This window comes from Pleurodeles waltl, chromosome 4_1 (assembly GCF_031143425.1).
Source record: "Pleurodeles waltl isolate 20211129_DDA chromosome 4_1, aPleWal1.hap1.20221129, whole genome shotgun sequence".
NCBI classification, from domain to species: Eukaryota; Metazoa; Chordata; class Amphibia; order Caudata; family Salamandridae; genus Pleurodeles; species Pleurodeles waltl.
In genome coordinates, this window is record NC_090442.1 from 241,945,548 (window position 1) to 241,969,599 (window position 24,052).

Sequence of the window (24,052 nt, forward strand, 5' to 3'; positions counted from 1 at the left end):
CATCTAGTAATGACTTGTGGAACTGCAGCTTCATGTAGGAAATTCAATGCTTAGCATTTGCCTTGAGAGAGAGAGAGCTAGGAACAGTTAGCTGAATGGCAGCTTAATGTGGAGTCACTTATGGTTCTGGCTTCAACGAACAGTTCCAGTCTTCCTTCCTCCTTTGTAGTTTTCCTTGGCTCTAGAAGTGCTCTGAAGAGTGGGTGTCTGGGCCACAATTTTATACCTGATTCTATCTTTGAAAAGGGAGAAGCTTCTGGAGTTGTTTCCCCCCCCCCCCCACGGAGGTGTTTAGAATTCCCTGCCTCCCAGTGCTGGTCATCTGTCTGCAATCACAATAGGCTAGTGTGAAGTTCTTTGTGTGTGAGCTGAGGCAGTGTCTTTGAAGTGCAGTTATGCCAGGTGACAGCTTTGCCCCTCTCATCAAGTCCCATCCTGCACCCACCCAGGCCCTCTGTTGATACTGCCTAGGGAGAATGCACGAAGGTCAGCTGCTAACTACACCTAGTGACATGACCCAGGATACAGGCTGCAGGCACCAAATGGTTAGGACAAGAAAATGGCAACTTTCTAAAAGTGTAATTTTTGATGGATACAACTACCTGTGGATTCCTCACCTTATGAATTCTCCCAGTGTGCCAACATTCGACAGAAAATCTTCTTCCCAGCTCTCCGTCGACGAGGATGTCACAATTGCACGGCTCCGCACGCGACTCCGTCTGATGTCACTGTGGCAATTAGAGGTCCTCGCCAGCGTGCTGACGTCGGTTCCCTTTTTTCCGTGCCTTTGACGCTAACTGTTTTCTCCTAGCTCGAGTTACTGTTTCGAAGGTGTCCTTTTTGTCTTTGGTTACAGTGTCTCCTTCCTAGGAAGTCGGGGGTTTAAACCTTGTCTGGAGTGCGGGGGTCGCACGTCGGTTACGGACCCTCACGATGACTGCCTTTGGTGCCTAAGTTCGTAGCAGGACGTGGAGGAGTGTGTGTCCTGCCAAAGCATGAATCCGAAGGCGCTGAAGGAGAGAGAAGGCAAACTTTTATTGGCTAAGGCAAAGAAAGGGCACAGAAGTCATCGCAGATCGTCTTCGCATTCTTCTTCAAAGAAGCATAAGAAGCGGTGCCGACTCTCTGTGTCGTTCGGCTAGAGCTTGTTCACGATCCAGGTCTCCATCTAGACGGTGCCATGCGATGTAGGAGGTTAGTCCTACGGTGACTCCACAGCCTCAAAGCCCTCAGGCTTCTCCGGCGCCATTGGTCTTTGAGGTGGTTGCACCCCAAGAGAGTCCACGCTTTTCGCCTGGGTTGCAGGACTCTTATGCCCAGCCGGCGCAAGTGTCTCAGGAAGATCAGCAGTATCCGGCCTTCCCTGCTCAGGGAGCGGATCCGGCTGCATTTTTGAATGCCATGTTTAACATGTTCAATGCTATGGTCCCTGCTGGTGCACCGCCTGGTCCCACGGGCCCATTGGCATTTACATTGGGCTCCCCGGCCCCTTATAAGTCAGCGCCGTTCATGCCTTTTTATCTGACTGGGGGTACCGGTTCGGCACCGATAACTTCGCCTCATAGGCCCACGGCACCGATGACATCGCCTTATAGACCTGCGGTGCCGGGGATGTCGCCTCATACACAGTCGACGCTGATGATGGAGCCTCAGGTGTCCACAGCGCCAATGGGATCAGCTCCGGCTCCGGATGAATCCGGTTTGGATCATAGTGTGTCTCCTCCTTCTCCTGGTCCGCGTCTATCGGTCCTGAAGCCGGTGTCATTGACACTGTGTCGACACAGAGATCAAAGGCCAGGTTGAGGTCGTGCAGAAGAGCACTGAGGCTCTTAGAAGAACAAGAGTACCAAAGACAGCCACTAGAAGAAGGAGAGATTGCTGAGCCCTTGGGGGAATATCAGGGCCTAGACTCAGCCAGTGGGCTGGACACTTCCCAGGTGTGGGATTTTTCGTCTCCAGGGGGAGTTTACAGAGGAAGCGGCCTCTTTCCATTCTGTGGTCAGGAAGGCAGCAAATTTCTTGGATCTTCCGCTGCCGGCTGCTGAGGTTAAAACGAATTTTTTGACTGAGGTCATGCATCCTCCTTCAGCTTCAGAAGAACCCTTGCTTCCATTTAATGATGCTCTTACGGAGCCTATATTGGAGATTTGGAGATAGCCTGTGTCATCGGCAGCTGCGAACAAGTTTGTTGCAAGACGATATAGAGTGGCTCTGGGAGATCCGGGATTTTTGTCAAAGCATCCGACTCTGGAGAGTTTAGTAGGCCAGGCCTCCTGTTCGGCACGTTCTGCACCAGGCTCCATCCCGGTTATTCCTTCTGACAGAGTCCACGAGTATGCAGCAGTCGGCAAAGAAGACTTTTTTATCCTGCAGTATGACCCTGAAAGCTGCAAATGCTATTTGTGTGTTAGGGAGATATGTTCACGCTCTGATGGACAGGGCTAAAGCTGTAGTTCCAGACTTACCGCAGGATATGCAGGGGCAGTTTGGTGAGCTCCTGTCAGGCGCTCAAGCTGCGGCTAAGCAGATTATCCAGTCTGGTCTGGATTCTACAGACTCAGTGGCCAGGACGATGGGTACCTCAATCACTACTAGGAGGCATGCGTGGTTGAGGTCATCCGGCCTTTCTACGGATGTCCAGACCACTCTATTGGACCTGCCTTTCAATGGAGAAAAGCTGTTTGGAGCCAAAGCTGACTCTGCCTTAGAGCGCTTCAAGGACAGTAGGGCCACAACGAAGTCTTTGAGTCTGCAGGCTTCCACTATTACCCCTTTCAGATGTTCAGGGGGTTTGGGCGTGGAGCTGTTTACCGTGGGAGGCCCCAGTCCACAGTCCAACAGCCTGCCAGCCTCCCATATAGATTCTTTAGAGGACGGGGGAGGGTTCGGACAAGAGGGGCCACCCAGCAGCACCCTTCATCATCATCTTCCTCTGGGGAACAACAACAAGGGAAGCAGCCCTAGTTTTCTACCCATTTTGAGTCACACTTCTCCTGTAGAGAGAAAGTTGCGTCTTTTTCTCCACGAACTGGAGTTAGCCACTTCAGACTCCTGGGTTCTAAATATTGTGAGGAAAGGATATGCCCTTCCTTTTCAGGAGTTTCCCCCTCCCATCTTTCCCCGTCCCTCGTTTTGTTCAGAAGACCATCTCTTGTTGATGCAGCAGGAGGTTCAAATCCTGTTATTAAAAGGTGCAGTGGAGGTGGTTTCAGAGCAGGAAAGGGGTCTGGGTTGTTATTCAAGATATTTCCTGATCCCCCAAGAAGGATGGGGGATTGAGACCTATCCTAGACCTGAGGATTTTGAATTGGTTCCCCAAAAAGGAGAAATTCAAGATGCTAACTCTAGCGCAGGTGCTTCTGGCGTTGAACAAAGAGGATTGGATTGTGTCTGTCGACTTGCAGGATGCTTACTTTCATATCCCTATTCTCAAGTTGAACAGGAAGTATCTCCGGTTTGTGGTGGGGTCGCAACACTACCAGTTTGCGGTCCTTCCATTTGGTCTTACTTCAGCACCTTGAGTCTTCACGAAGATGATGGTGGTGGTTGTGGCAAGTCTCAGGAGGAAGGGAATATCGGTATTCCCTTACCTGGACGATTGGTTGATCAAAACAAAATCTCCAGAGCTCGTGCTGCATCACTTGCAAATGACAACTCAGTTTTTGTTTAGTCTGGGTTTTTCGATAAAGGTGCCCAAATCTCACCTGGAGCCCTCTCTGCGCCTCCTGTTCCTAGGGGCAGTACTGGGTACAACATTGAATCGGGCCTATCCTCCGCCTCCATAGATTCAGGACATTCAGGCGTTGATTTCAACGTTTCAAAATGGAGCGGTTGTTCCAGTCCTCAATGTCCTGCACCTGCTCGGTCTGTTCGCTTCTTGCATTCTGTTGGTCACTCATGCACGCTGGTGCATGAGGGCTCTTCAGTGGTGCCTCCGCAGGCAGTGGTTTCAACACAAAGGGGATCTCGAGGAGTCGATAATGATCTCCAGAGACGCTACAGTGGATCTATGATGATGGGCTGTGGATGGCAACCTTTCCCAAGGAAGGCTGTTTTCTCTACCACCGCCGGTGGCCACAGTCATAACGGATGCTTCCACTCTAGGGTGGGGTGCTCATCTGGGGGACCTGGAGATCAAAGGTCATTGGTCTCCAGTGGAGCAAATGTTTCACATCAAACTGTTAGAGTTGCGGGTGATATGTCTGGCTCTCAAGGCCTCCCTCCTGTCCCTTCGCGGTCCGTCAGTTCACGTCTTCATGGACAATACTACCGCAATGTGGTACATCATCATGCAGGGAGGAGTAGGGTCATACCTTCTCTGCAGAGAGGCTCTGCAGCTCTGGTCCTGGGCCCAGGACCATTGGATTTGCTTGGTAACAAATCATCTGGCCGGAGTTCTCAACATATGTGCGGACAGTCTCAGTTGGCATTTCTCAGCCGATCATGAGTGACGTCTCCATTCGGACCTGGTCCTTCACATCTTTCGGATGTGGGATTTTCCGTAGATAGACCTATTTGCCACTCTGTAGAATGTGCACTGCCCGTCGTTCTGCAGCCTCCAGTATCCAGTGCAAGGAGCTTTGGGGGACACATTTTAGATGTATTGGTACGACCAGTTGCTTTACGCGTTTCCCCCATACCCTTGATTCCTCGGGTTCTGAGGAAGATTCACCAAGATCGGGCTCAAGTAATTTTAATAGCTCCGGATTGGCCGAGAAGGGTCTGGTACCCGGACCTTCTCCAACTCTCTCTGTCTTCCTCTCAGGGTAGATCTCCTCTCGCAGGGGCAGGTTCTACACCCTCACCTCCACACCCTGCACCTACATGCCTGGAGATTGAACGGGCCAATCTGAGTTCTTTCTCTCTCCCACCAGAGGTAGTAGATGTTATTTTATCGGCCAGGTGACACTCCACTAAGACTGTTTATGCCGACAGGTGGGCAGAATTCGTGGCTTGGTGTGGAGAGAAACAAATTGATCCCCTGAGAGCCCATCTGTCTGATGTTCTGTTGTTTGCTTTAACTTTAGCACAGAAGGGTTGTGCAGTTGGGACTGTCAAAGGCTATTTTTCGGCACTGTCAGCCTTTCTTTGCCTTCCGGATCAACCTTCCTTGTTCAAATCACCTATTGTTGTTAGGTTCTTGAAAGGTTTAACAAATAAAATTTCCTCCCACTCCGTTTCTTACGCCTCAGTTGGATTTAAATCTGGTTTTAACTTTTTTTAATGGGTTCACCGTTTGAACCTATGCATTCTTGTCCTTTTAAGATTATTGGTCTTTAAGACAGTTTTCCTTATAGCTATTATGTCTGCTAGGCGTGTGAGTGAGCTCCAGGCCCTTTGTGTCAAACCCCCCTTTACTTCATTCTTTGCTGACAAAGTGGTGCTGAAAACCAGGGCGGCTTTCCTTCCTAAAGTTGTCACTCCTTTCCATATGGAGCAGTCTATTACCCTTTCATCTTTCTACCCTCCTCATCGGTCGAAAGAGGAAGAAAGACTCCATCGCTTGGACCCCAGAAGGGCTCTCAGTTTCTATATTGAGAGGACAAAAAACTTTTGGTTGGATGGACCAACTCTTCGTTGGATATGTGGGAAAGATGAAAGGCAGAGCTGTGCATAAAAGAACAATATCCAGGTGGGTCATTCTTTGCATTAAGATCTGTTATTCGTTAGCAAAGAAGATTCCTCCTGGGGGTATTAGAGCTCATTCTACCAGGGCTAAGGCTGCCACTTCAGCTTTGGCTAGGGGTGTGCCAGTGGTAGATATTTGTAAAGCGGCAACTTGGGCTTCTTTCATACTTTTGCGAAGCACTATTGCTTGGATTCGGATGTCAAAAGGGATGGCCATTTTGCACATTCCGTGTTGCAGGATTTTTTGGTGTGACTAGTCAGGCACCCACCTCCGAGTGCGGTACTGCTTTGGGACTCTTTTCAGAACGTGAGGAATCCACAGGTAGTTCTATCCATCAGAAGAACAAGTTACTTACCTTCAGTAATGCCTTTTCTGGTGGATACACTAGCTACCTGTGGAGCCCTCACAGTCCCACCCACCTCCCCATTGCCTGTCTGGTCATACCAAGACTTTTGTATTACAAGTGTATATATGTTTTGATTAATTTCTATATAAATAATTGTTGTACTTATGTTACATCAGTATGGTTATATGTTTGTATTTATTTGAGCTATTGTGAGGTCAGTTTTCACCTGTTTTCCTCAAAGGCACGTAAAAAAGGGGTGAAACTGACGTCAGCATGCCAGTGAGGACCTCTTATTGCCAGGGTGAAGTCAGACGGAGTTGCGTGTGGAGCCGTGCAATTGTGACGTCGACGTGGATAGCTGGGAAGAAGATTTTCCGTTGAATGCTGGCGCATTGGGAGAATTCATAAAGTGAGGAATCCACAGGTAGCTAGTGTATACACCAGAAAAAGCGTTACCGAAGGTAAGTAACTTGTTCTTTCTGAATTGTCCCTTAAAATCTGACTTTACAGTTATAGAAAATTTTAAGTTACAAAACCTCATACACCAAACAAGATATTCCTATCCCCTTCCAAACAAAAACTGCTATTAAATATAGTAATAAGGTAATCCAGTGTTATCCTATGGGAGAGGTAGGCCTTACAACAGTGAAAAACAGATTTAGGAGTTTTTCACTACCAGGGCATATAAAACTTAAAAGTACATTTCAGACTTTTTAAATACACTACCCCCTGCCTTATGGGTGGTTTAGGGCCTATCCAAGGGGTAACTTGTATTAAAAATGTAGGTTTAGGTCTGGCAAAAGCTTTCTTTTGCCAGGTCAAAATAGTTTAAAACTGCACATACAAGCTGTAATGACAAGCCTGAGACATGTTTTAAAGGGCTCCTTAAATGGGTGGAATAATAAGTGCTGCAGGCCCCCCATGTAGCTTTTAATTTACAGGCTCTAGATACCTGTGGTACCACTTAACTAAGGACTTAAAAGTAAGTTCAATGTAGCAGTTGGATGTAAGCCAATTTCCTCCATGTTTAAAGGACAGAGCACAAGGGCTTCAGCCTTGATTAGCCGCTGTAAAGTGCACAGTCATAAAGTCAGCAAAAACTGGTTCAGAAGACAGGAGGGGTGAAACCAAAAAGTCTGGGGATGACCAGGCAGAGGGAGACAAGTCCAACATTTATGTATTATGTGAATAAAAGTATCCATCACCAAATATTTGTATTTATTTGTTTGTATTTTGCTTCTTCCTATCACAGCCCATAGCATGAGCCAGTGGGCATTTTATTGGGACATAACTATGATGACACTCAAAACACAAGTTGCTAACAATATGGTTGAAGGCACTTCACTTAACCAGCGACTGCTAGTACCCATATATATGAGGTTGTTTTCACAAGTGTCCCGTAGTAATAAAGTCATTAATTGAAAGTTGTAATATTTATTCATCAGCATATACCAGCGTTGGACATCTACTTGAAGTACTGTAGCTATGTAAAAGGCTAGACTGATTTGCCAGACCGATTGGGTTTTCCAGTGTTTGTTGAAACTGTTTTGACAGTACCGCTACTTCCTGACCAGGCATGATCAACAAAAAGAGCATTTGTAGTACTACTTGGAGAGGGGGTTAGGCACCACCCACATGTTGTTTTTTATTGTGCCGTCTGTTTCAGCTAAAAAGAGTGCCGGTATTGCACTTTTTACCTTGTGAAAAAGCTTGTAATCAATACAACAGGGCTGAGTTGGTTATGGTAGTAAGCCAATGATCATTGCTATAGGTCTGATCTGTTAATTATGAACTGTTACAAAAAAAGACAGTAAGCCTGATGGGTTTTTTTTTGTGTGAAAAGCATATCTTAAAGTCGAGAGGTATTTAACGGTGAATTTTTACTATTCTCTATTAAAGCCCACAGGTATTAGATTAAATTGTATCTCTCGGGTTACCAAAGAAGGCAAGGATTTTGGTGTTTGTTACTCCTTCAGACAAACTGTGGGTACAAGAGATGTGCACTGTGAGTGAGAATCCTTGCTAAGCCCATTTAGGAGAGATAGTATTTTGCCTTACCATCTGTAATTATATATCTGATGGTTACTTTGTGCGAATGCTTACACTCAACACAGTAAGCCTGAGTTAGCTATGGTGACAAGCCAATGATTACCCCTATTGGCTTGATTGGTGTGCACTGAAAAGTTATGCCAGATACGTTGCGTATGATCACTTTATTATGAGACATCATGACAAAGTTAGTATGCCTGGTGTATTGTTATGAAAACCATTTGTTAAAGCCAGTTGGCCTCAAACAGTGGATTGTTATCACACTGAGTTACAGGATGTAGTCCGGTATTTGGTTACATGTAATCTCACAGATTACCCTAGTAGGTGTAGGAAAGATGGGTATTATGTGGTGTCCTCACCATGTAATTCTCTCACAATACTCCAGAGATGGTCCTTGGATTCACACTAGTAAACCCTTAGCTCGATCTTGCTAGTGTGGCAAAGCAGTCAGGCTTTACTTGGAGGAACATGTGTTAATCACTTCACAGCGCAAACATGGATGATAAGTAATTGACACAACTTGAAAGAAATATGGCACCTGTTTATAAAAATACAGCATATTTTATATGAATTTAGACACACGAAAACAAAGAGAATTGGATAAATATAACCAGAGTTATAGATTTCAGACGCAATGTTAAATCACAGCAGAACTTACATTTAAATGTTGCATTGAAGTCTACGGGAGAAATATCACTGGTTGCAAAAATGTACTCAGAAAGTTGGTTGGAACCCTTTTTTAGTTAAGGCTGTGCAGTCCCTAGTCCAGTTCATGACAGTAAGTACAGTTTTACCTGGCCCCTAGCAGAGTTGCCCTGACACTCAGTGGTGCTGAACGGGACTCGCATTGGAGTCAATGGCAGGAAGCAACTGGTGACAAACGACCTCTTGGAGGTCGAGCTGAGGGAAAGCCTTGCAGGTTAAAGGTTGTACAAGTCCTGGGACTAGGCACAGCAGTCTGTTCTCTTCTTCCTGATCCATGGGGTCCGGGTACAGAGTTGTCTTGGCTCTTTGTGCTGCAGAATGGGACTCACGCTGGTACTGGTTTTACCGCTTACACAACATCGCTAACAAAGGGATGCACAATCTCAGTTGGGGCTTGTTTGCAGATGTTGCATGTAGGTTGCACGATGTGCCCTGCACATGCAGCGTTAAGTGAAGGGGTTAGTTACTGGACTCGCAACCAACAAGCCTTGCAGCGGTAAGGGTGCAGAAATCCTTTAGGAAATTCCTGGGGTCAGAGGGAGTGGTGTAGCAGCCTGAGAGTTGAAGGCAGGCTAGACTACAACTCCCAGAAGACACTGAACCACCCCACAGCAGGGCCGATAGCCGGTGAAGATTCGGATTCTGCTGGTATTTTTACCTGCAGTTTGCAGGGGGCTAAAGGCACTAGTCCAAGGGAGACTGAAGGTGCTTATGGCTTCCACAGGGGTCCCTCTTCTCGGAGTGTCGAGTTTCAGCCAAGGACGAGAGTTGATCACGCAGTTCCCAGTCCATTGTCTCAGTGACAGTGTAGCCCTCCTTTTTTCTTGTTGCAGTGAGCAGAGTGCTGTTGTCAGTGATGCAGAGCTCCTCCTGGTCCTTTGAAGTTGGTTGATCAGATCTGAGGTTCTGGTATCAGAATCTCAGATCTGGATTTAGGTGAAGTAGGGGTGTGGAGACTAGTGGGCAGCAAGCTCTGCCATCTAATCCGCCCCTGTAGTGGCCATATCTGGTGGGACAAGTAATCTTTTGTTACCCAGAACCCCCTTTTGTAGGGCTGTGCCCAGTCCTGCATACCTAATTTCCCGTCTGTCCACAAGCAAATGTGCTGAGGGCAGGTGGAGGGCTGTTTTCCCTGCTGGGGAGGCAGCGCAGATGGCTATCAGGGGCGGTGAATTCTTTGAAGCTTACTGCCCTTCACTTGCCTGGCTGGCTGGGTGGGTGGGAGGTGAGACCTCCTTCCTTAAGATGGCCAACAAATCGGTCCCTTGCACATGATTGGATGGTTTTGTTCGTCTGAATTGTGTCCTCTTGATTTGTTGACTTCCCTCCTCTTTTTTATTTATATTTGTCCCACAAGGGTCATTTATATCTCAGTATTTTGATTGAACAACTTATGTCCCCTAATACTGATTTTGCTTGCTGACGGGGAACCTACTTTTTTCCTTTGAGCTGTTTATGGGAGTTCATGTGTTTCCTTGGTTTCTTGCCTGTTTGCTGCTTTTGCCTTTTTTGCCCCTGACCACTCCTTGCTCTCCTTTTACTTTCCCTGGTTTGCACCCCGTTAGTTCATGGCTTCCCATGCCTTCCCCTATCCAGCAAAAAAAGCATTGGCCACGCCAGTATATTTTGCTGCTAAGATCTGTTGGCTTCGCTTGTAGTAACGTTTATTTATGTAGTGCAGTATCCTTTGAGTGTGTTTCTTTCCAGGTTATAACGTTTAATCTGGTTCTCTGTTTGTTTTAAAAAAAAATATATATAGGCACTTACCATTTGCATTGTTTGACTACAAATTTTTTTTTTTTTTTTTTTGCATAACCTGAGGGCTGGGTTTTCGTGAATAAAGGTGCTGGTTGGTGACTCCAGCCGAAATTAGAAATAATTTTGAAGCTTACCTCAATGAAAAGACTATTGGGAGGAATCACATATTTAGTTCTTCAGCTGAATCTGTCCATTAAAAGCCATAGTCTCCCAAGTAAATGCAGTTCACTTGTAATGCAAACATCGTGCTTTTTGGGGGGAATTGTGATTTTAAAGGGGAATTTTCACTTGTCTGAGCCAAGTAGTGCTGAGCTGTGCACCCAGTCAGTTCTTCAGAGCTTAATGTTGGCAATCACTACATTGCTCTCCATAAATTACGCCTGAAAGAATCTATGGGCCAGTGCTTAGTTTTGAGGGCTGGCGGTTATTTTTCTGCCTCAAGCATTTACTGCAAGCAGAAGACACATATGGGAAAGACGAGGAAGAGAAAACCGAAAAGGCGTCACAAAGGGAGAAAGCTGCAAGAGTGAGCTGAAGGGACAGGGAGTGTCTGTAAATGGATTAAAGGCTCCCGAGATGGCGATATGATTACGTTGCCTCGGTATTCTGCGCTCGCACGTTTAATTGCAGCAGCTCATGTTTAAGAGGAGGGCTTTGGGCACCGGCACGTTTTTATTTACAAATTAATCACAGGTGTGGACACACCTTCTTCATAATTTATAAAACAGCAGAGATCTGGTAGAAAGGTAATCCCAACTCCAAGATTATGACAAACGGCACCATTTTTGAACATTCAGGGACACCAGAGGATTCCATTTCAAAGTGGACTGTTACGATGAAGGTGTTAGGGGGTCGTGGAACCCCCTCCCCTCATTCCCAGAACCTCCCCAACCCCCCCCACCACCACCACCACCACCACCTCCCTCCCCAATGATCGCAACAAAGTCTACAGGTTTTGGGCTATCAATGGCAACTGGGATTTAATTTGGCTGGAGATGTAGAGCTTAAAAGCACAATATCAGGTGCACTGTCTTGGGACGAAAGGGATGCAGCAGCCAATGCTCCGCACGATTGGACTGACACAATGTAAGGAGAACTTGGCATTGGACCTTCAAGAAAAGCTTCCAAAGGAGCAGTGTGAGTGGATGAAATGTTATTTTGGTCTGATCACGCCATTAAATCTTTATTGTTTTTTCTGTTCTGCCTCCTAAGTGGTTTCTATTTTCTGTGCTGCGCTAGATGTTGCTCCATCCCTAAGGCTTGCAGCTCTATTGACTCAAGCCTGGTTGCTTAGTCCCGCCTACGTATGATCCACCTCTTCTTTTTTTTTTTTTTTTTTTTTTTTTTATGGTATAGTTTCCTACTTACAATGTGAAATAAAGCTTTAACTTGGGTGACCAGGTTTTTAACGTAAATACCACCAATCCCTTGGCAGCCATTTGTCTCCTCTACGCTCTGTCAGTGAATGCTCATTCTTACTGATGGCTTTGAAGTTCATGCTCTACTTTTGCTCATAAGAAAGTTTAGCCTCCTCACCCATTTTTTCCCTTTTTCTTGCTGTTTGATATGAGTGGATAAAGGTAATGGACTAAGCACACCTACGCCCCGGTTAATCAACGCTAGAAGTGGAGATGTCGGTTATGGCGCCCACAGGTATATTCGTAACATAGCAGGAAAAAGAGTTGCATAATAATGTAAGAAAGAGCTAAGAAATACGGGTCACTTCAGACATGTCAGTGTTATGGTCCGAAAGAGATGACTGCACGGTGCGCTGCCCAGTAACCGCCGCCCCGTAGCAGGGCGAGGAGAGGGAGAATGGCTTCGCGAACACCGGCTCCAAGGGGTGCAGGGCTCAGCGGGGCTGGAGAGGCAGGAGGGTCCTAGTCCCTCATCCTTGCATCCATTGGAAAATGTCAGATTCCGCACAGAGCTTCTGTGGCATCTCTGCAAAGTCGTCCCCGCCCCCCCCCCCCCTCCCCCCCCCACCCCCCCAACACACACACACACAGATTGGTAGTCACATAAGTGCTTTTGGCATCATTAAATGGATTGCTGGCCTAGGCCCTGTTGGTGGTAATGTGCACTAACACGCTGCTGTGGGAGCACGCTTCTCACCCAAGCACACTGTGGACAAGAAGAGTTAAACCTCCCACAACACAGCCGCTGTCGGAATGAAAGGCTCGGCCCCAAGAGGCAAACTGAGCTACACGCGACCACAGCTTTCAGTCTCTGTCATCAAGCTCCTCTAAATAACAGGATGCCTCGGGGGTCTGAGCCTCCTTATATGTTTGGCACCCCTTCCTTTCGCGCTTTTATCTATATTGTTCTCATTGGTTTTTTTTGTCCGGTCCGGTCTCCCATAACCTTGCATAATGCATGCGTGCTAGATATCAATGTACAATGAATATCATCTTTTGCGGCACAAAAAATGTCGAACGTTATCAAGTCATACCCAGATTCAGATGAAGAAATAAGTGTGATTCTTCATGTAGTCGGATAGGGAGTGCTTGTAACTAGAGGAAGGAAGCTGGGAAAAGGGAAAATACAACTTACAAATTAAGGCAGGTTGTCACTTTCAGTGGTAAGAGCTCAAATATCAGTTATGATATAAGCGTGAACATAACTTGCTTTACTTCCAGAACATGCGTTCATCCAAGCAGGTCGGGCACAATTGGTCACATTTATAACCACACACTAGGCCAATGAATAAGATAGTTCCAAGACTGGATGTTTCATAGGGTGCTAGGCTCCCAGGATATGTGTACGAAAGGCCCTGGCGTGACGCACGTTCTCTTTAACTAGTTGAGTTTAGTCAGGTGATGACACGCTGAGGAAGTGGCCGTCAGCACATTAATCGTCCTGCATAGCGTGCCTTCCTGGGAGTTAATCTCTTTCTACCATCTGAACTTATTTCATTGTGTGACCCCTTGATTCATTTAGACCTTTGGCCCGATTTTAAGGTCAATAACTTGATTTGAATTGTACCCACTGTTGCCTTTCTGAAAAATATTATTCATGGTAGTTTATTTTTTGTCTTACACCGTCTTAATACATTTTCAGGGGTTGAAGCTGAAGAATGGGGTAAATTCCTCCACACCAAAAACAAGGTGAGTCTGCTCTGTAGCAAATTTGTACTTAACACTTAAACACAGTCTTGCAGACCATATTGGCCAATAATTTGGTTTAGGCACTATAATAGTGCATCTTTGTTAGCCACAGTGTTTACGGTACTCCATCCTAGCTTTCCTTTTACACCAGACTTTTTAGGTGTTACGGACCAGACAGCGTAAGCTATCTATTGGCAAAAAGACATACTGTCAGCTTAGAGTGGGCTTGGAGCCTGCCTACTGCTTGCCGTTCGTTGACTTTTCACGCTCATCAACTTGTTAATCAACATTTAGTATGTGCCTAGTGGTTCCCAACCTGTGGTCCTTGGGGGTCTGCGACTGCTTAGAAAATTAATGTTACCAGATCAGGTTCCCAACTTTCAGCAATGACTTACTGTTGGGGGGCGTGGGGTCCCTGGATTCCAATAAAGATTCAGTAGGGGTCCCGGGTTCCAGTAATGATAAAATAGGGGTCCACAGAAGGCAAAATGTTGGGAACCACTGGACTAGAGCATGCACGCATAAGTTGTGTCCTTCCACTGCTTGCTTTTCAAGCACTACTTTTTTCTTTTGTGTTTAGCATTTCATGAGATTGCGTGTGTTTTCAGTCTGTCTCCCTCTACTTCTCTGGCCGCACTCTGTTGTGATTTGTCACCCTTGTGCTTCTCCATGTTGCCTTTACTCATGTACTTCACTCTCCCGCATTGCTTTCTCATCTGTGTCTCTTCCCCACTCACTTCACGTTGGTTTACTACCTGCTGGCTTCCCCTTTACATCCATGTCGCGGTCCCCAAATCGCACCCTCTATGTTGCTTACTCCAAACCCTCACGCGTCTTGTTACTTTTCACTACTCACATATTTGTAGCTATTGCACTCACCTGTGCCGTTTGTGTAGCTCCTTGTGCATCAAGAAAAAATGCTTTGCGCTACTTATTTTTTTATTTAATTACGGATCTAAAAAGGTAAATAAAAACAATAACAAGGTGCTTATTTTATTTTGTAGGCTTTTGCATGTCAACAAAATGATGCGTCTGTATCATAGCACCTTTTTTTTTTTTTTTAAGCCATCTTACACAGCTTCAGAGATGCTGCAAAGCCGATAGGATCCAAAAGCTTAAACCCGTTGGCTTTGTCAGTGCTTGTTGCATAAGGGCTTGTCTGCTTTATGGTTGTAAGATGCTTGGATACTCACACAGTCATTGTTCTTTTGGTATTGTCCTGTAAGCCTTCTTTGAGCTTGTCAGTTTTTTGCTTTGTGTTTTTCTGCTTTAGATCTACGCTGATTTTGATGAAATCAGGCAAGAAATCGAAAGTGAAACAGAAAGGATATCGGGAAATAACAAGGTGAGAATTCCATGTATTTGCGGGTACAGAGGTTGGGATGAATTTAAGCCTGCGTTTCCTTAGAAATAGACTGAAGACCACTATTAGAAGTACACGTAGTTTATAGCGTGGTAAGCAGGTGATGATTTACACAAAGGATGACACTGTATTCAGATATGCTGGTGGTTTTAGCGCAAAAAATGCAGTGGGATGAAACTAGTATTTCACAGGCAGCTGTGGAGTTAGTTTCATCATGACAGCCGCCCCACCCTCCAGAGCGTACCATTGTCGGGCTTACTTAGGATCATGGGACAAAAGAGGACCAAATTGTGCATCAAACTTACTTACATTTTGTGGAAAGGACAGGCCAGTTATTCAGCTCATGCTTTAGCAGTATTTTCCTTCATTGGAGCAGCAGTTTGTTGTGGAAAGTCAATAATTATTCCAGTAAACGTTGCAGACAGAATCACATCAATCCATTATTGATTGTTTTAGGAACAATTAATAAAAGATAAAGAAAACCTAAACATTCTAATTCCAATAGTGTCTACTGTTAGCTGCACTTTGAACAATTCTAGCTTACATAAATGGTGAGGCTTGATAGGTTTGGCTGGTTCCTGGCTAACGAGTACAACAATCACCACCCATAGTAAGTGAGTAGAATTTGGCATTTCTTTGGATGTAATTTTGAATATGGACTGGCAGAGGGGGGAAAGCCCCCATTCTGCATTCCCCTGGCGGCAGAAATACTCTCCAGAAAAGATAGTCCAGCATCACTCTCCATTCCTTTTCTCACTTTTTTCCTCTGGTAAGCTGGTGAGTTTCAGCCCCACTGTGTTGATAGATTGAGGTGCCAGTCCAAGGGGGCATGTGAAGGTCACTGAGGATGCCCACTAGATCTTTAGGACAAAATGTGAGAAATAGAATGGGATGTGGGGCTTGCCTGTTCCAGCATTGCTCTATAGCCCCCGTCCCGGTGCTCCTGACTCTCTTTTTATGTCACCTTGGGGAGGGACAATGGTGAGGGTTAACTGACTGCTGACTATTATGTCAAAATTATGCCTAATTAAATTTTATTGCTTGCTGTTGTCATGGCTATAGTATTCAAGTCGAGGTTGAGGGGGGGAGGTCGGGGGCAACAGAAGGAATGTAGGGCTTTTTTGTGGGGGATTTGGAAATTCTGTTAGGGTTTTAGAGGTAGGCAGTATGGGCCAATTCCATAATGGGCTGGGCCCTACCTCAATTAAAGGGAAAATGTACTATCCTTCAATCAATCAGGAATTTGTAAAGCGCACTACTCACCTGTGAGGGTCTGCAGGCGCTGAGGAGCGGAGGGGAGGGGAGAGGAGAGGGGGAGGTGCTGCTACTTCTGGAACAGCCAGGTCTTGAGAAGTTTCCTGCCTGAAGGTAAAGAGGTCTTTGGTCTGGCGCAGGTGGGTGGGAAGAGTGTTCCACGTTTTGGCGGCAAGGTGCGCGAATGATCTACCGACAGTTGTAGTTCTGCGGACGCGTGTGATGGTTGCGAGGTCAGCGGAGCGGAGATGCAGGGTTGAGGTGTAGAAGGAGAGTCCTCTGTTGAGGTATTCTGGTCCGGTGTTCTGCAGTGCTTTGTGAGCGCGGGTCAGGAGTTTGAAGGAGATTCTCGTTGACTGGGAGCTAGTGCAGGTTTTTCAGGTGGTCTGTGATGTGGCAGTGGCGGGGGATGTCGAGGATGAAGCGTGCGGAGGCGTTCAGGATGCGTTCCAGCCTCTTCTGGAGTTTGGCAGTGGTTCCTGCGTAGAGGGCGTTGCCGTAGTCCAGCTTGCTGCTTACGAGGGCTTCGGTGACTGTTCTTCTGGTTTCGGTGGGTATCCATTTGTAGATCTTTCAGAGCATGCGGAGGGCGTTGAAGCAGGATGAGGAGATGGCGTTGACTTGCTGGGTCATGGATAGCGAGGGGGTCCAAAATGAATCCTAGGTTGCGTGCGTGGTCGGTGGGAGTGGGAGTCATTCCGAGAGTGGCAGGACACCAGGAGTCATCCCACACGGAGGGGTAGAGCTGAAGATGAGGACTTACGCCTTGTCGGAATTGAGTTTGAGGCAACTGCTCTTCATCCATTCAGGACTGGCCTTCATTCCTTCATGGAGGTAGCTCTTGGCAGAGTCCTTGGTGAGGGAGAGCATCAGCTGGGTGTCGTCAGGTATGAGATGATGTTGAGGTTGTGGGATGAGGTGATGTTAGTGAGCGGGGCCATGTAGACGTTGAAGAGGGTCGGGCTGAGGGACGAACCCTGGGGTACGCCGCAGATGATTTCGGTTGCCTCTAAGCGGAATGGCGGGAGGCGGCCTCGCTGGGTTCTGCCAGTGAGAAATGAGATGACCCAGTCCAGGGCTCTGTAGCGGATTCCAGCATTTCTGAGGCGTGAGCGTAGGGTGTGGTGGCAGACTGTGTCGAACGTGGCCGAGAGGTCCAGGAGGATGAGGGCTGCGGTTTCACTCCTGTCCAGTATGGTTCTGATGTCGTCGGTGGCGGTGATGAAGGCGGTTTTGGTGCTGCAGAATCCGGATTGGGAAATGTCCAGGGTGCGGTTCTCCTCGAGGAAGCGGGTTAGTTGGCTGTTGACAGCCTTCTCAATTACTTTTGCTGGGAAGGGGAGCAGGGAGATAGGCCGGAAGTTCTTGAGATCCTTGACATCGAGTGACCCTCCCCATAATATGCCCCCGAGCTGGCAGAAAGACTGAGCTATAGGGATGGGGTGGATTGGCCACATGCCAGGATGAATTGATCCACACCTGAGATCTTGTTTTTTTCTATGCTTACCCATGCTGTCTAGTGGGCTTTCTGAGCACAGCTAAAAGACAGATTGGGGGGGGTGAGAATCCTCAAACTGCCCTCTGTGGGGTCAGAGGGGGAGGAAAAACTTTTGGGCTTTAGGAGTAGGGATGCAGTCTGGTTTAATTCTATTTATTTATTTTATTAATAAACCCTGGTGTCAAGTAGGCTGTTTCTCCAGGAGCACAGATCACGGGCAACCCCTCTCCACCCCTAAACTCCACATAGGCACCAGAAAGACTGTAGGGGTTACAGTCTGATGCCAGAACTGGGCAGCTCTACACCCCCGCTATCTGTCTCTCCCTTTTTTAAATTGTACTTAAAATGGCTTATGATTGGCTTTTGTTTGCCATAGATGGGCAGATTGGGGGTAAGCTTCCAAATGCCGTTCTTTGGGGAGAGGAAGGGAATGTTACAGAAAGACTGAAGATGCCGTTTTCTCGGCCATACTTCGCCAAGTCTGGGGGGGCATGGGTGTTTCCTTCATACAGTAATTTCTAGTGGTACTGGTTAGCTTGAAAGCAGCAAGAGCCTTTCACTTTCAGCAGTCTCAGGTTACAGATTTTTCACAAAATAGAAAATCCTTCTGGTGCCTGCAGTGGAAGGACAATATGTGCATGTCCTCTGCACTAGAACGATAAAGAATCCTGTGAAGACTTAATGCAGTATTGCCTTGAGATTCTACATTTAGTTGCTCAGTTTGTGGCATTTAGCTCGGTACTCTAATGAAGCTTTATGCCCTGTTGCTAGTAAGTTTATTTTGTTCTTTGAGGTTCAAACTTTTTATTGTTGGCGGTCCTGGTTTATTAGATTGGAATTGCAAGTCTGTACAATGGTTGACTCTTTAACCTTCAAAAACAAACCTCTTTGACAACGCCAGTTCACCTAACAGCCCTGACACAGAGCTTTTTCCTTTCTATTTCTCTTCTTGGAAGGCGAAGCACCTTATGGCTCTCTAATTTCATAGGATCCCCAGCGTTTCGGTTGATGAGAACTGCAACATCAATGTTTTGATGTCCTCAGATTCAAGCAATTGTGATGTGCCAGGAAGCCTGAGGTTTGTGGTTCTGGCAGTATGATCAACCACCTTCAGGTCATGTTTCAGGTGACTGATGCTTGTTTGCATTTTTTGGACTGTTCTGCTCTACTAGGGCCTCACATTGATCTTTGACTGCGCCCTCCAACCTCATAATACATTTTCCAACCCTTCCTCCCACTTTGGTGGCTGGCTAACCACTGTACACTAATTCCAACAGACCAACTTCTGTTGAAGAAACCTTCCCTTCGACATTTTTAGTAGTTGCAGTCAATACCAAGTAGGTCCCTGACAGGGATTTCATGAGTCATATTTGGCATATCAAGGGTCTTTGTCCTCTTCCTCCTGTGACCTTGAGGGGAAAGAAATTGAAAAAACTGGGTATTTCTAGATCCTCTTCATTTCATTTTTTTAGTGGACATGGTCGGTCGACTCCCACAAGCTGGCCAAGCACCGCTGGCAGAAGCTTGGCGCTTGCCTTGCTAGAGTGGGAAATTCAACAGGCCTTTATATTCTTAGTAGCCCTTAATCACTAATCTGGGTTTCTATTTTAGGATTGCTCTAAAGTCTGAAACCACAGCCGTGCTAGACCAGCAGCTGCAGAATGTAGAGTCCCTGTGAAGGGCCTCGAGGACAAATTGAACTCTTGTTTGTTGTCAACATGCTTTGTCACATTGCAGTGGTATCATCTTGGAGGAAGGTGATTGAGTGGGAGTGGTTCTGCTTAGGCAGCTACAGGCCAGGTGAAAGGTATTGGGTATCTGTGTCAAACCATCAGCACCTGACTTGTTACAATACACAGGAATGTCAAGGTTTCTGCCCTCTCTCATCTTTGAAATGTGTATGTATATATGTATGTATGTGTATGGATGTGTGTATATATATAATATGTTCAATGGCATGTGTAGCTGCAGATACACATGCTGTGCATATCCCGCCATCTAGTGTTGGGCTCGGAGTGTTACAAGTTGTTTTTCTTCAAAGAAGTCTTTTTGAGTCACGAGATCGAGGAACTCCTCCCATTTTGGCTCCATTGCGCATGGGCGTCGACTCCATCTTAGATTGTTTTCTTTCCGCCATCGGGTTCGGACATGTTCCTCTTCGCTCCGTGTTTCGGTTCGGAAAGTTAGTTAAATCTCGGAAAAATTTGACGGTATTGTTTGCGTTCGGTATCTGGTTAGTTAACGCAGATCGACACCGAATCAAGAAGAGCTCCGGTAGCCCTTCGGGGCTTCTATCCCCCGGCGGGGCCTGGTCGGCCCGACTGCGTGCGTCTTCAAGGCTAATGGAACGGACCCCATTCCGCTTCTGCCCCGAATGCCACAACAAGTATCCTTACACAGATCAACATCTGTTCTGTAATTTGTGTTTGTCCCCTGAACACAAAGAGGATACCTGCGAGGCCTGTCGGGCGTTTCGGTCGAAGAAAACGCTACGGGACCGGAGAGCACGAAGGCTTCAAATGGCATTGGTGCCGTCAGGACACCACGACGTCGAGGAAGAGGAGACTTTCTCCATCGCTGACTCGGACGAGCCCGAAAATGAGCAGCCGCCGAAAACCGTGATTAAACCAACCCCGGCCAAATCTCACACCAAAATCATGAAGGCCCAGGGGACGCCACCGCCGGCAGGCCATGGATTAACCCGTAAAATCAGTGACCATCCATCGGCACCGAAAAAGGGCACACACGTGTCTAAGTCATCCGACTCCGGTCGAGATCCCGGCACAGAGCATACTCGACACCAAGAACCTGGCTCCGACCAGACTCGACACAGAGATACCAGCTCCGAGATAAGTCGGTACCGAGAGATCGGTACACCAAAACCGAAAAAAGTGGATTCGGAGCCGAAAAAGACTGTAGAAAAAGTTTAGGTACCGAAACACCCAGCTTCGGAGCCGAAAACAAACTCCTACTCCGAAGAACAAGGCCTTTCAGAACAACTACAAGGCCATAGACTTGGACAAGAGCTAGAAGCAGGGGAGCCAGATTATACACAAAGAAGGCTCCATATTCAAAAGGAAACTGGGAAAATAAGAACTCTCCCTCCTATAAAGATGAAAAGGAAACTTGCTTTCCAAGACAAAGAAAAACAACCACAAGCAAAAGTGGCAAAAGCAGTAACTCCACCTCACTCTTCACCACACCACTCACCGCAACTGTCACCAATTGCAACCCCCCCTATGATGCAATCACCAACGCACACAGGGATCAGCCATGATGACCCAGATGCATGGGATCTATATGATGCGCCAGTATCAGATAATAGTCTAGACTGCTAGCCAGCAAGACCATCACCACCTGAAGACAGTACTGCCTACACACAAGTGGTGTCCAGAGCAGCAGCTTTTCACAATGTGGCACTGCACGCAGAACCCATTGAGGATGACTTTTTATTTAATACTTTGTCGTCGACACACAGTCAGTACCAAAGTCTCCCAATGTTACCAGGGATGTTGAAACACGCGAAACAAGTATTTCAAGAACCCGTCAAAGGCAGAGCCATCACACCTAGGGTGGAGAAAAAGTACAAGCCTCCCCCTACAGACCCTGTGTACATCACACAACAAATGACACCTCACTCAGTAGTAGTAGTAGTAGTAGGCGCAGCACGTAAAAGGGCAAATTCACACACCTCTGGAGATGCACCACCACCAACAAAGAAAGTCGAAAGTTTGATGCAGCAGGGAAAAGAGTTGCAGCACAAGCGGCCAATCAATGGCGCATTGCCAATTCCCAGGCTTTATTGTCAAGATATGACAGAGCTCATTGGGATAAAATGCAGCACTTTATAGAACATCTGCCCAAGGAGTTTCAAAAGCGTGCACAACAAGTGGTGGAAGAGGGCCAAAGTATCTCTAACAACCAGATACGATCGGCAATGGATGCAGCGGACACAGCCGCAAGAACTGTGAATACAGCGGTCACTATTCGGAGACACGCATGGCTATGCACCTCCGGGTTTAAGCCCGAGATCCAACAGGCTGTGCTTAATATGCCTTTTAATGGACAGCAGTTTTTTGGGCCGGAGGTGGACACAGCTATAGAGAAGCTGAAGAAGGACACTGATACGGCCAAGGCCATGGGCGCTCTCTACTCCCCACAGAGCAGAGGCACATTTAGGAAGACACAATTTAGAGGGGGGTTTCGGGCCCAAAGCACAGAACCCTCAACCTCACAAACCAGACCCATATACCAGGGTCAGTATCAAAGAGGAGGCTTTCGGGGACAATACAGAGGTGGACAGTTCCCTAAAACTAGAGGAAAGTTCCAAAGACCCCTCAAACTAAACAGTGACTTCAGTGTCACAAATACCCAACACATAACACCAGTGGGGGGAAGACTCACAGATTTTTACCAAAACTGGGAGGAAATAAGACTCGTGGGTCCTAGCCATTATCCAACATGGTTATTGCATAGAATTCCTACAATTACCACCAAATGTGCCTCCAAGAACACACAACATTTCCAAACAGCACTTGGATCTATTACAACTAGAAGTCCAAGCGTTGTTACAAAAAGACGCAATAGAACTGGTACCCAACCATCAGAAAGGAACAGGTGTTTATTCCCTGTATTTTCTAATACCCAAAAAGGACAAAACTCTGAGACCCATCTGAGATCTCAGAACATTAAACATTTACATCAAATCAGATCACTTTTACATGGTGACACTTCAAGACGTAATCCCCTTGCTCAAACAACAAGACTACATGTCAACATTAGATCTCAAGGATGCGTACTTCCATATACCCATACATCCTTCACACAGGAAATACTTAAGGTTTGTAATCCAAGGAGTACATTAGCAATTCAAAGTGTTTCCATTCGGGATAACAACAGCACCAAGGGTATTTACAAAATGCCTTGCAGTAGTAGCAGCCCATATCAGAAGACAGCACATACACGTATTCCCGTATCTAGACGATTGGTTAATAAAAACCAACACTCAAAAAAAAGTGTCTTCTACACACAAAATACGTCATAGAAACCCTTCTCAAACTAGGGTTCTCAATAAACTACTTACAACCGTGTCAAATGGAACAATACTTGGGAGCTACAATCAACACAAAAAAAGGGATTGCCACTCCAAGTCCACAAAGGGTACAAGCATTCCAAAATGTAATACAAAGCATGCACCCAAACCAACAATATCAAGTAAAATTAGTGATGAAACTTCTAAACATGATGTCTTCATGCATAGCCATTGTCCCAAACGCAAGATTGCACATGCGGCCCTTACAACAGTGCCTAGCGACACAATGGACACAAGCACAGGGTCAACTTCAGGATCTTGTGTTGATAGACCGCCAAACACACACCTCGCTTCAATGGTGGAATCCTATCAATTTAAACCAAGGGCGGCCCTTCCAAGACCCAGTGCCTCAATACATGATCACAACAGATGCATCCATGGTATGGTGGGGAGCACACCTCAACCAACACAGCATCCATGGACAATGGAACACTCAGCAAAAACAACTTCATATAAATCAACTAGAACTGCTAGCAGTGTTTCTAGCATTGAAAGCATTTCAACCTCTAAAAGCCCACAAACACATTCTTGTCAAAACAGACAACATGACAACAATGTATTACTTAAACAAACAGGGAGGCACACACTCATCACAGTTGTGTCTCTTAGCACAAAAGATTTGGCATTGGGCGATTCGCAATCACATTCGCCTAATAGCACAATACATACCAGGAATTCAGAACCAGTTAGCTGACAATCTCAGTCGAGATCACCAACAGATCCACGAATGGGAAATTCATCCCCAGATACTACAAACCTACTTCCAAAACTGGGGAACACCGCAAATAGACCTATTCGCAACAAAAGAAAACGCAAAATGCCAAAACTTCGCATCCAGGTACCCACAGCCTCACTCCAAGGGCAATGCGTTATGGATGAGTTGGTCAGGGATATTTGCTTACGCTTTTCCCCCTCTCCCACTCCTTCCGTATCTAGTAAACAAATTGAGTCAAAACAAACTCAAACTAATACTAGTAGCACCAACTTGGGCATGTCAACCGTGGTATACAACACTACTAGATCTGTCAGTAGTGCCTCCTAGCAAGTTACCAAACAGACCAGATCTGTTAACTCAACACAGACAACAGATCAGACACCCGAATCCAGCATCGCTCAGTCTAGCAATCTGGCTCCTGAAGTCTTAGAATTTGGACATCTAGACCTTAAACAAGAATGTATGGAGGTCATCAAACAAGCTAGGAAACCTACTACAAGACATTGCTACGCAAATAAATGGAAACGATTTGTTTA

General features: G+C 46.4%; 1 protein-coding gene across 6 annotated transcripts in view; it reads left to right on the forward strand.

The window, feature by feature from the left end:
* DNM1L (dynamin 1 like) overlaps positions 1-24,052 on the forward strand; it is a 473,848-nt gene that overhangs the window by 141,606 nt on the left and 308,190 nt on the right. For all 6 annotated transcript variants that reach the window (XM_069228228.1, XM_069228229.1, XM_069228230.1 and 3 more), the window contains 2 exons: positions 13,548-13,594; positions 14,868-14,939. In XM_069228228.1, coding sequence (XP_069084329.1) covers positions 13,548-13,594; positions 14,868-14,939 — 119 coding nt within the window. The remainder of the gene's footprint in view (positions 1-13,547; positions 13,595-14,867; positions 14,940-24,052) is intronic.